The sequence below is a fragment of the Lampetra planeri genome, chromosome 53 (assembly GCF_965212315.1).
Source record: "Lampetra planeri chromosome 53, kcLamPlan1.2.h2, whole genome shotgun sequence".
Lineage (NCBI taxonomy): Eukaryota > Metazoa > Chordata > Hyperoartia > Petromyzontiformes > Petromyzontidae > Lampetra > Lampetra planeri.
This window is the reverse complement of record NC_136159.1, coordinates 2,465,008-2,477,775: the sequence shown is the minus strand read 5'-3', so window position 1 is coordinate 2,477,775 and position 12,768 is coordinate 2,465,008. Positions and strand designations below refer to the sequence as shown.

The 12,768-nt window shown below is 47.0% G+C and overlaps 1 protein-coding gene across 2 annotated transcripts in view; it reads left to right on the top strand.

The window, feature by feature from the left end:
• Nucleotides 1-3,084: 3,084 nt before the first annotated feature.
• The window catches only part of LOC144734921 (uncharacterized), a 47,203-nt gene continuing 37,519 nt past the window's right edge, over nucleotides 3,085-12,768 (top strand). The window contains exons 1-4 of one of the 2 annotated variants that reach the window (XM_078617378.1): nucleotides 3,085-3,400; nucleotides 9,313-9,487; nucleotides 9,934-10,061; nucleotides 11,279-11,575. In XM_078617378.1, coding sequence (XP_078473504.1) covers nucleotides 3,256-3,400; nucleotides 9,313-9,487; nucleotides 9,934-10,061; nucleotides 11,279-11,575 — 745 coding nt within the window. In that variant the 5' untranslated portion in view covers nucleotides 3,085-3,255. The remainder of the gene's footprint in view (nucleotides 3,401-9,312; nucleotides 9,488-9,933; nucleotides 10,062-11,278; nucleotides 11,576-12,768) is intronic. The other variant, XM_078617377.1, reaches the window with a different exon arrangement.

Genomic DNA, 12,768 nt, shown 5'->3' with positions numbered 1-12,768 from the left:
AATTGGCGAATTAAAAAAACCCCCAAGGAAGTTGCAAGCTTTACAACAACAAAAATCAATGTCACGATGCTCGATTTATTTCATAATGAGCCACTGACGTGTTACTGTGACGCGTCGCGATGACGCAGGCGTTTCCACGCTCGTCATTCACCAGGAGCACGAATCGCGACGCGGTCACAATTATCAAATTTACAATCGCACGAAGCCGCGCGTATGTGCTCATGTTATATGTTTTCAGCTGCCACCTTCGCAGGCATGCAAATCTAAGAGCGCACACTCTTTCAATTACAGGCCCTTCAACAGTAACTCTTTGTCACTTGCAATTCATTCGCAACTGGAATTGGCACCCACGAACTTCCTTTTTGTTGGATTTTTTTCCTGATCATGGGGCCAGTAACTAGCGACGCTCGTGAATGTACAATACATAAAATATGTGCTCCAACTAAAGTGCCACCCATTCGGGAAAAAAAACTATCTCACGGTGACATTTCTGTAAATGCAATTCGTTTTCAGCCACAAATATCGGCCCCCAAAAACCCCAATCTCACCCAATAGGGATTCACAGCCACTGATCCCAAGGAAGTGAGTCCCATGTTCCTTGTAAATTCTGTGAAAACGAGCTTACAGCTCATCGGATTCTTCCAGTATAAATACGATTCTGATTCCAGATTCTGAATTAACTCCCTTGGATAAACTCAATCGTCTCAATGAAGCAATCGTAATAATACTAATAATTGAAATTTATAATGCTGATTCTATTCTAGGATCGCAAGTTATCATGAAGCGGTGAGCTTCTAATGATTATTCTTTGGGTCCTTCGGTAAAGTCACGGAGATAGGTTCAAATTAATAAAAAATAAACAAAAAACTACGACGTTTCGATCACAACACAAGCGATCGCTCGTGTTGTGATCGAAACGTCGTAGTTTTATTTTATTTTCATTAATTAGAACCTATCTACGTAACTTTACCGAAAGACCCAAAGAATATGAATTCCTTGCAGTCACGAAAGCTTTAAGTCAAGATTCTTCTAACGATTCACACGCAGTCATCTCACCTGCACCGTAATAATAGCAGCCGCTACAGAGCCATTAATTATACACGCGATGTGTGTTTTTGACTCTGCAGGAGGTTTCTTGCAATGGGCCCACTAACCCTACACCCCCTTCCCACCAGTTACCCCCTTGATGCGCTATTTGTATAGCTTAGGCAGTATTTTAAACAGCTTTCGACGGCTAATTTTGTGCGTTGTTAATGACTTCGTCAAGCTTATGAAATGCGCAGCACTTTTAGAATTACGTTCGGGGAGTTTGGCCATGCTCTGTATCTTTGGTCGGGATAGACTTTGTGTTCTGCTAGCTCAGCACAGAGCCAGGGTTCCCGTGGCTTGGCAGCTCAAATAATGACATCACCATCTGGTCATATCTACGAGGAACCGAAACATGACATCGGCTGTGAAATGAATACTTATAGACATTACCGCGTGGGGTTTTTTTCGCGGTTTTCCTGCTGTGTGGCTCTCCCGATGCGTTTTTCGAGTTGCACTGCATGTTGTTCGGTGTCAAGAACGGCCTCCATGGAGGAGGTTCGTGAGGGACGCTGCTGGGCAGTTGGAGGCAGTCGCCCTGTTGTTGGTAGGCAGACGCCCTCCAACAACAGTGAAGGGCAGACCAGAGCGATGCTCACAACAATGAGCGGAGTGCCGGGGTGGATAAAATACAGCGAGTTGTCACAGTAGAGGGCACAGGTGATGCGTCTGCCAGTCATCTCAGTCATGCAACCCATGACACCTGGGTCTCTCCCATGACCTCCTGCCAGCCGGCCTTCGACACTTCATGTAGCCTCGGAGTGCACTTGGCCTGGCGCAAACGCTGTGGCCACATCACCGCCACTTTTTAGCGAATGGCGGCTGTTGTTGGTGTTGAGCACGATTGTTGGACTTTCGCTCCATTTGCCACGGTTCAACCCAAAATCACATTCTGACGAACAGTAATTTGTATAATTAGCCATTGTAGTGATGGTGTCCCATGATCGTAACCACAAAATGTAACCCTCTCATGCACCATGCGTACTGTCGGGGGAAACTGCTGCTGTGACTTTGTTAATAATAAATTACATTTGTAAGGTGCATTGAATCAGTAGATCCCAATGTGCCACCGTGTATGGAAAGCCAGGAAATAAAAAGAACCTGCAGGGCAAACGGCCACAACAAGGGGCTAACGGCCAGTTTAAAGAGGCCCCGTTTCAAGACGGGACTTAGATAGCTCTAACTACTCTGATTGTCTCATTAGCAAAGGCAAAGCATTACAAAGCTTGGGAGCTTCACTGGCAAAAGCCCGATGACCTCAGGAAAATAGCCTTGACCTCGGAGTACTCAGTAGAAGACGATCCAAATATCTCAGGGACCTTGTTGGAGAGTAAACATGGACCAGTTCCTGTAAACATTGTTGGCGTTTCAACCACGTTATACACACGCAGACGCCTCAGAACCGTTCGGTGCATGCACAGTCCCCTTCCACAGGACGTCAACAATTCAGTGCGGCCACCTATTGGTGGAATGTATGAACACCTGAGCAGAAACACTGGGTAAAGCAGAGGTGGGAATTCAAGATGGCGGCGGCTCGTGCCGTGTCCTCTCAAAATGGCCATGATCAGAATTTTGTGAATAGATTACTTAACGAAAATGTTCAAGATATATCTGGAGGGCGGGAAAGGGGGTGTTTTTTTTTACTAAAAGGGTTAGATTTTTTGTACGTTTGGTTTAACATTTAAAACAAGAATTTAGCAGAAAGCCAATCCTCCATTGGTGGCTCTGAGCTAGCGATATAAATTCCACATTCCTATGCCATAGACGAGTATCTCTACATGAAGGTCACCTGTGGAGGGACAACATAGTTGAGTCCATTCCCAACTAGAATTTAACTCCCAACCTTCCATTTGCCAGTCTACACTCAAGTTCGTCAATCACATTGCCACCTGGCCAGTATGGTGGGCAGTAACGTGCAGCATTTGAAATACCATAAATGTGCGTGGAGCGATGTCGCAGTGGTTAGAGCACTGCACTATCAACCCAGCTACCCGAGTGTGATTCCCGGCCAGGGCTGACATAAGTGGCGAGTGATTCCTGAACTGCTCTTGCAGTGAACAGTTGTTGGTGATGTTTCATCGTACAAGCCCCGCAAGCTGACACGGCATGGGGCTAGGCCTGCATTCAGCAATGGTTTGACAACGGGGTAGCCCAAATCGATGCACGATCATGTCCGACAGAAGCTGTCACTCACCTGTATGTGTTTTTGTCCCCCGCTCCAAACCCCCAACCCAGGCTGCAATGAGGAAGGCAACACTCACGGCAGGCCTCCTTTTCACGCTGTGTGCATCGGTCTACGCGAGCAACCTGAAAGGTACGATGAGATCCAATCGCACTGCACTGCCAGACACCATCGCTGCACACTTTGCTCCTCGTCCCTGCTTCGTCCTGCCACTCGTAATGACTTCACTGAAAGGCACCTCATGGACACTTGCCGCTTGAGGAAACACAAAAGTTAGAAGTGATGTGCTGGCTCCTGCTCATGCTGTGCCTGTGTCTAACCACCAAACCGCCCTCGCTGACATTCTGGGTTTATATCCCAAGCAAAATGCCTACGGATTTCAGTCCAGTCACCAGCCAGTCAATTGTCCACACCTTCTCCGATTAGCATGGTTGACTACGTACAGTCCGAAAGAAGTTCGACAAACGTACATGATGCGTACGTTCAAGCATTCGCGGATTTATTTATAGGAAGGTCAAAGACGCTTTGGCAGAAGTCTGTGTCAAGGTACAAACAGAATACACGGAATGCAACTGGCCAAATATCCCAAGTAGGGCCCTCCTGAAAAGGGATACCACTGAGACTTGGCAAGGCATAATTTGGAAAAATAAAGTATCGTTATTATTTAATATAAAATGTAAAAATAAGTTTCTACTTAATTTGGTCATTTGCAGGTCGAATGGCTAACCACTAAAAAATTAACACGTGTTTTCAATATCTTTGGGAGTACGTGTGGTTTCAATTTGGGCAATTATGACTGCGCAAGAAATAGTTTTACATTTAATTTGACAAAACCCAGATTTTGAGTGCTTATTTGGCAGAGTGGCACAGATTTAACCACCCAATTGTGTGCACAGCTCACAACACTTCTTTGTTCCTGTATTAGAGAGACCCGGGACGTGTGTCAGGCACATAGTTAAAACAAAGGGCCCATTTTCACTTGGTAAAAAATAAATCACTATTCACGCATGGTTCTCCTGAACCAATGTGTCCCAGTAGTATGCATTTAAGCAGCAAACCCAGGACTGGCTTCGACTTTCTGAGTCTCATCAGTAGACAGTGGCCTGTGATAAATAAATAAATCACTATTCACACATGCTCCTGCTGAACCAATGTGTTCCAGCAGTATCCATTTAAGCAGCAAACCCAGGACTGGCTTTGACCTTCTGATTCTTACCAGCAGATGATGAAAACAACATTTATATAATAAATAAATAAACACAAATAATGCTGGCTGTTGACTTGCCCGTTCGATAACGTGACATGTAATAGCTGCTATCTTGTTTGGGGAAGTTAGTCGATCGGCAGGTTGCATGTGGTGGCGTAGAATATTGGTACCACCCCTCCCTCCCCACCTCTTCCAAGACTTCTATCCAGCATGGAAGATTGGCTTAAATAAAGGACCATCTAGAGGGGGCTATCTGGCAGAGGTCGCAACCGGGTACCCGATACCCATACCCTACCCGATACCCGGTATCCGTTTGCGACCCTGGTGCGGCCGGGTACGGGTAGGCCATGAGTCACTGGTGAGTAACCGTTTGTCACTCATTTCCCAACGTCTTGTCTCTTCTCACAATTCAAGTTCCTAGAATCAACCCACCCGCGCCTGCAACATGGCTTCATCCCAGAGGTCGCAATCCGGTACCCGATACCCGTACCCTACCCGTACCCGGCCGGGTACGGGTAGGGTACGTGTACGGCCGGGTACGGGTACCCGTATGTGACCCTGGTGCGGCCGGGTACGGGTAAGGAATCAAAACCCGTTTGCGACCTCTGCTATCTGGAGCTCCCTCAATGTGGAGGCACCCATCCGCCACCAGCGACGTGAGTGAGAAATCGCAGGGCTGCACCTTTAACTATTTGGGATCTGGAAATGTAATGACGCTTTGCACCGTGAGAGCGTGATAACATATACCCTAATTGGTGGGGAGTGGGGGGTGGGAAGCGAGAAACACAAAACGCTGAATATAAAGAGGGTAAGGGTATGACAGTTCCCTGGACAATTTGGAATGTGATCATAGGTTTTCGTTTAAAAGTGTGGCTTCGTGATCTAGCAGTCTTTAAATATCCACGCCAGCACATTTTCCCGAGATTTGACAGCTCATTTGCAGCTTGACCTTTCGTATTAGCGTCGTGAACCTGGCGACCGCTCGCATTGACATTCCCGTGTCACGTGACTGCCACCAAATCTGTCCCAACCCCCCCCCCACCATTTAACCCACTTTACGATTGCTTGCAAAGGTGATGTTTTCGTTAAATGTTTGACTTTATTAATTTTATTGTAGCAGTATTCCAAAACCATTGGAATGCAATTCAAGGAGTTCTGGATACCAATATTAATATAATTTACCAAAATTACAGTGCTAGTATTTCCCGAAAAGGGAAACTTCTAAATTACCATTTACGGCTGGCTTGGAAAATGAGCGTGCGACTGAGAACGCATTATAAACATTGAGGAAGAATTATTTTCTTTTTGGACAGCCACTCTTCCTGTTGACGTTGGAACAGAATGCACCTCCAATATTTATGTCCCACGCATGTTTGAAATTCACTCGCCACCATCATCATCAGCCATGATATATCCACTGCTGGATGTTTTCTCCCTCGCCTTGTATCCTGCAACCGTCCCCCGAATCGACATTCACTCCAGAGTCCTGATCACGCCCTTGCCTTCAGACCGCCGTCGATTTATTCCGACAAAAATGCAAACCTTTACCGCTCTCACTCGACTTATTTGACTTTGTAGTCGATCCGGAGATGTGGTTAATTGCACATTCGTTACGACGGGACATCAACAATGCTTTTTTGTTCGTTTGTTTGTTAACGAGTCCGCCTTGATCAACAAAAAAAGCGTCTGTGTCCTGCAGCGCGCCGATTTACCGTCGATGCACGATAAGTGGATTGGTGCCATATATGGACATCATCCCGAAGCACATCTGTGGTAGCCCCATGCTGTTCTAGGCACCACAGGTTGTTGCGCTGCACTTCTATGTTCCCCATTACCACGGTCGCAGTGTCTACCATCACTGTCGCCACACGGCTCCCCTCCACTGCCTCCCAAAGCTCAGTCATGCTCCCTTCTTTAATGGACACCTAAACTTACACACAACGTGTACCTCCATAATAGTGTTGTTGTCGTTGTGCCTGTTTGACCATCCCTCTCCTGGAGGAGGGCCCCCCCACTCCTTGCGGTCCGTGGGGGATATTGTGACCATATTTTTAGGTTTTTTCGGTAAAGTCACGTAAATAAAAAATTAAAACTAATAAAAGTAAAATAAAAATAAAATAAAAATCACGACGTTTCGGAGGCAACACAAGCTTCCGTCTTCGTGATTTTTATTTAATTTTTATTTTACTTTTATTATTTAAAAAAATTTTCCTACGTGACTTTACCGAAAAAACCTAAGAATATGAATCCTTGCAGTCACGAAAGCTTCAGATCTAGAATTGTGACCATACTTCACCACGCCGGCCGGTGCGGGCTGATGAAGGTAGCCATAGTACAGCATAGGCAGCCACTGGGAGCTATGCACTTTGAAATGTGAATTGAAAACTCATTTTTTTAGAGCTGCTTTTTGAGTTTAGTTTGTTGTCCTACCCCCGCACCTCCAATTAGTGCGGTTGGCTATGCACGGCACGAAAGAAGTTCAACATCCTGTACATACAGCAATGGATTTGGCTGCACTGCCCTCGACTTGCCCACAACCCCCTTACTGTCCCCGTCCTTTCACGTGAGGTGCCCACCGATCCAAACACTGTCCAGGCTCATGCCTCTATAGCTTTAGCTGCAAACCATTCGACGAAATTGTGCGCGCAATTATGGGCGATTAGCTCACGGTTATCGTTCGCGTTGCATCGGTGTCGCATTCCTTGATTGCGATTGGGGGAATGCGATTATGTTGAGCGGCGTGAGAACGTAAACGGCGTTTAGAAGTTGTTTAGTGGTGCAGTCACTGCCGGATTCTCCTGGTAGCAACAGCAGCTACACATGCTACGAGCCCCGCACTTTCAAGGGCTAAATGCTTTCAAGCTATCAATTCCAGTTCGGTGATTCTGCACTTGCTCTATTACTCTAGTACTATACCACCTTCAACTTTTATGAACGACTGGGTGTTTAAGCTAAACGATTTGGCGTATTGTCTGGCTGTATAATAAATGAAAAAATGCAATTACTTTGCTATGCAAGTAAAAAATTTGTGTTTTAATATTTACGTGTTTTTTGTTTTATTTAGGGCCCCCTTAGAACATATGCTACAGGCCCCGCACTAGCTTCATCTGGCACTGGGTGCAGTGTGCGAGCTGGTTTTGACCTTCTGGGTCGCATCATTTGCAAATGATGGCAAGATGTTAACTACCTCGCCTGGTATACAGGAGGTCGTGGGTTTGATCCCAATGAAGTGGCTTATCATGTGGAAAATTATAGCAGCCAAATACTCTATGAGACCTCCTTTACCAGTAGCAAAATATAGTAATAGGTTTTTACCCTTTTATCTGGTACAAAAACTGACACCTTTATACAAGGGATCATGTTTGCAATAACCACAACACAAGCAGTCAAAATGACGTCACTCCACATCGACCATCCCCCCTCATTAATATTCATGAGCAGGTGACGTCCCCCAAATGGACACCCCCCCACCCCTCATTCATAATCATGAGCGGGTGACGTCACTCCACATGGCAAACCCCCCCGCCCTCATTAATAATCATGAGCAGTTGACGTCCTCCAAATGGACCCCCCCCCCCCGCATTAATAATAATCATCGAGTGACGTCACTCCACATGGGGGGGGGCGAGGCGCCTCCTCCCCCCTCCTCGGCGTCAACTCACAACCCTCACGACAAAGGCAGAACCCTCACGTCACGCGATCTCCGTAACGCTGTTGAGACATCAAAGTAAAAAGGACGTCTTGATGAACAAGGGATTATAACCTTAAAATGAAATAAGTCTGTGTCACCGCGCCCTTACAAATTGTACACCAATGGATGCAATGAATATCACGTCGTGGTCTGCTTTCCGCTTGCAAGTTTCAGATTTACTGCAATACACCCATCCTTGGACGGAAAAAGGCTATTTTAAAATAAGAAAACTGCATCAAACGACTTTTGTCAAAAGCTGCATGTCTACAGCGTTGAGAGCGGTCCACGTACGTGTGTGTGTGCGTGCTTATATGTGTGTATGTGCGTTTGTGTATGCGTGTTTGTGCTATTGCGTAAACATCGCCACTGGGGAGACAAAGGTGGTCGGGCGTGGTCCTGACCACCCACCCCGTCATACACCACAGTGGCAGCCTTCATAGGTGCTCGCTAACAGCACTTGCCCCTACAGTCTGTTACTGGCTATACGGGCAATCTTTGTCTTGTCTTGCATATATATGGGAAGTGGTGGTGCAGCAGTTAGTGCGCTGCGCTTCGAACCCGGCAACCCAAGTTCGATTCCCGATCACGACCAACACCAGTGACTGAATGATTGTATGTTTGTATGTATGTTCAACTTCTTTCGCACCGTACGTATAGCCAACCGTGCTAATCAGAGGTGCGGAGGAAGGACAACAAACTAAAGACAAAAGGCAGTTTCCAAAGAAATTAGTTTTCAATCGAGTTCTAAAGTGAATAGTTCCAGTGGCTTCCTAATATTGGAAGGAAGAGCGTTGCGGACGATGATTGATTGACAGATTAATCACTTGACTAATTGACGGACCAATTGATTGTTCGACTCTTTGACTGCATGACCAATTACGTAGACAGACTGAACAAATGACGGATTGACACGAGCACGCACGAATTTTATCCTTGCGCATGATGATGATGACGACGACGACAGCAGCAGACAGCTCAATGCCAAAGTCGATGTCTGCTCGTCAGGAGAGGAGCTCGCTCGCGTAGTTTTGGCATTCCTCCGTTGAAGGAGCAAGCAGACCGCAGGTGATTGACCGCTGACTTTACTCATTCACTGACCGAACGATCGGCCGACTGAATCGTGCGGCATGCGCTCTGCCCGCCCAGGCGTGGTTTTCCACTACCGGGGCCCGGGCAGCCGCTACAGCCTCACGTTCGAGGCCGCGCGCGCCGCATGCCGGGACATCGACGCCCACATCGTCACCCCCGAGCAGCTGCAGGCGGCCTTCGAGGATGGGCTGGACCAGTGCGACGCGGGATGGGTGTCTGACCAGAGCGTTCGGTGAGTTTGCGTCGCCGCGATTTGCTCCAGCCACATAACAAAAGCTCTGGCCACCCATCCAGCTACCCAGCCGCTCCCACTCGAAAGCCCCAATGCTGCTTTTCGCACTATATTAGAAAAAAAAATTACTGGCTGCCTGGCTGGCACGCAGGTGGGCAAGGTGCACGGTGGAGAGCCGCTGAGGCGACGCCCCCCCCATACCCCTCCACAAAGACCCTGAATATTCTTGTCTCATTCATATTTATCATATAAAATGCATTGAATGTAATTGCATTGACGTAGGGCCCTTTTTTTCTTTCAAGTCATTACATTTTCAAACGCCGCAGTATTAACCAGGGCAACCGCCGGGCTCAAACCGCACACCTCTTGCGACAATCAACAGGTTTTCTCCGAGCCTGACCTCGCGCCAATATTCCCCCCCCCCCCTCCCCCAACCTACCCCCAAGGTACCCGATCGTGCATCCCAGACGTAAATGCGATGGCGACAAGATCCACGATCCCGGAGTGCGAAATTACGGTGTGAAGAGCCCCAATGAGATGTTCGACGTGTACTGCTACGTGGGGGAACTCCGAGGTGAGCAACGTGTCCCGCTCACTCGCTCCGTGGTGGACGGTCACTCCTCATACGCTTGTTTCAGTGTTTAAAACAAAGGCTTCGAGACAGAATTTGAAAAAAACTACATTTTTCGATTGCCTGCCAGGCCAGATTAGGTGTACAACAATCCCGCTACAGGTCAGATGCGATTGTTTGGAGAAAGCATATCCATGGCATTACTCTGGCTACCTCAACGAAACTACCACTAAGCTATGTAGCTCTATTTCAGAAGCGACCTGGCCACCAATGATAGCCCAATGAAAGTGGCTTATAGTGTGGAAATGTGTAGTAGCCAAATACTCTTTGTTTTTTTCAGTAAAGTCACGTAGGTAACAAAATTAATTAATTAAATGAAAACAACTACATTTTATTACGACGTTGCGGGCACAACACAAGCGTCCGTCATCAGGTGGAAAAGCATGGCCTACTGCTGATGCAGACTGTTTTAAAGGTTACAAATGGGTGTAGCCCAAGGGTTATAAGGAGTGGCTGGGTCTAGTGATGTTAATGTGAGAAATTAGCATGTAACTGGGTACGGAAGTAGCTATGATAATGTGAGAGATGAGCATTATGTTAAAGTGAGACATTTGGTTGACCTTATTCTCTCTGAGATTCGTGATAGACTAGCTTAAAACAGAATCCGTTTAGCGTTCGGTGAAGACACAGCAGCAGATGTGAGTGTGAAAGCGATGGATATTACCTTGTTGTCGCGGCATCTCTTGAGGAAGGTTGGCGTCTCGATAAGCTGCGACTTTCTTAATGTGGAGGAAAGAACCAGAGGACCCGCAAAAAAAATCCACACAACCACAGGGAGAGCATGCAAACTCCAAATATACAGCAGCAGGCGTCAGGGTCGGGATCGAACCCACGACCTCCTGTATACCAGGCGAGGTAGTTAACATCTCACCACGGAAAGAGAGAGACACGCAAACTCCAAATATACAGCAGCAGGCGTCAGATCCGGGATCAAACCCACGACCTCCTGCATACCCGGTGAGGTATTTAACATCTCGCCACCGTGGCACCCCACTGTATTTAACAATCTATTATCGTTAAATACAGTGGGGGGGGGGGGGGGGTGAAAAGCTGTGCCCCTGCCAACCCGCACGCGACATCATCTTCAGCGGTCGCCTATCTCTCCGTTGACCTCCGCCCCTTCACCCCCCCCCCCCGCGCTCGCGTTGTCACCCACCCAGGCGAGGTGTTCCATGCGTCGGCGATCGGACGCCTGACCCTGAGCGGCGCCCGCGACCACTGCGAGACGCTGGGCGCCACGCTGGCGTCGCCGGGACAGCTGTTTGGTGCATGGCGCCTGGCAGGGTTGGACCGCTGCGACCCGGGCTGGCTCGCCGATGGGAGCGTGCGCTACCCCATCGTGCGGCCTCGCACCAACTGCGGCGGGCCGGCCGCCGGCGTGCGCACCGTCTACAGGGACAAGGATCGCACGGGGTTCCCGGGGCCCGAGCAGCGCTACGACGCCTACTGCTTCCGCGGTGCGACGTCGCGACGATCTCTGTGACAAACTCGCCGATAAAAATTAATATTGTGAAAAGTAATAATCATTGAATTTCGATTTAAAGCTTTCGTGACTGCATTTCCCATAAATATGCTAAATTCCTCTTGATATGCAAATTGTTTTGTCAAGGCGCTTTTCCCCCTCCAACCCAGCTTAAATATACGCTCCAAGCCTGGGGTGTTTCATTCAGACGCTGTCTTCCCGACAGACCTGTTCTTCACCTGTGGACGGCTGCTTGTGGCTGAAACGTCGTGAGAATTATTTTATTATGTTTAATTTTTATTATTTTATTATTTCCCTTCTACGTGACTTTTCCGAAAGAACCAAGAAGATAATAATCATTGCTTACATACCCAGGAAAGCCACGATGAGTGTGAAGATTCAGCGTGCCCCTGCTGCATTGGGATGTTTGGGCAACACCAATGACATTTACACTATGAGAGATCTCCTTTACTTACCAGTGGCAAAATATAGTGATAGGTTTTTACCCTTTCAACTGGTACAAAAACTGACACCTTTATACAAGGCATCATGTTTGCAATAACCACAACACAAGCAGTGGGGTGGCACGAACCTAGTTTTGTAAATTACTCTCTTCATAGTATAATCACAGTGCCATCAAGTCAGATATAACCCCTTATTTAGCCATATTGAAAGACATTTTTTACATATTTTTTTCAAAGCGTTGTAATTTTTATTACAATTATACTAATTGTGGAAAGAATTGTCACGTAATAAGAATTTTTTTTTACAAATGTTGGCAGCATGATTGCACTTCAAATCAGAAGATGGCAGAGGAATGCGAAATTATAGAATTATTTCTGATGTTATTTCAAACGGTGTCTTATCCACACTCAGCGGCGCATCTTTTGACATATTTCCACGTTTTTATTGTGGCAATCAAACGAAGATTTGCATTTCTTAAATATGAAGCAAGATCAAGTGATGAGCCACATTTAATTTGATGGGTTTGGTGGTGTAATCACTTGGCGATCACTCTACCTGAAATAACTTTTTTTATTTCAGGCAGCTGAAACCCCGATTCATGCGCAGGGTCTCAGTGATGCCAGCTCACTGCTTTGACACAGCATCGCAGCCCGAATATCCTTATTCTATTTTTCTCTTTTACTGGCCACTTCATGTTACAAGTTTAATGCCTTTGTACAGCAT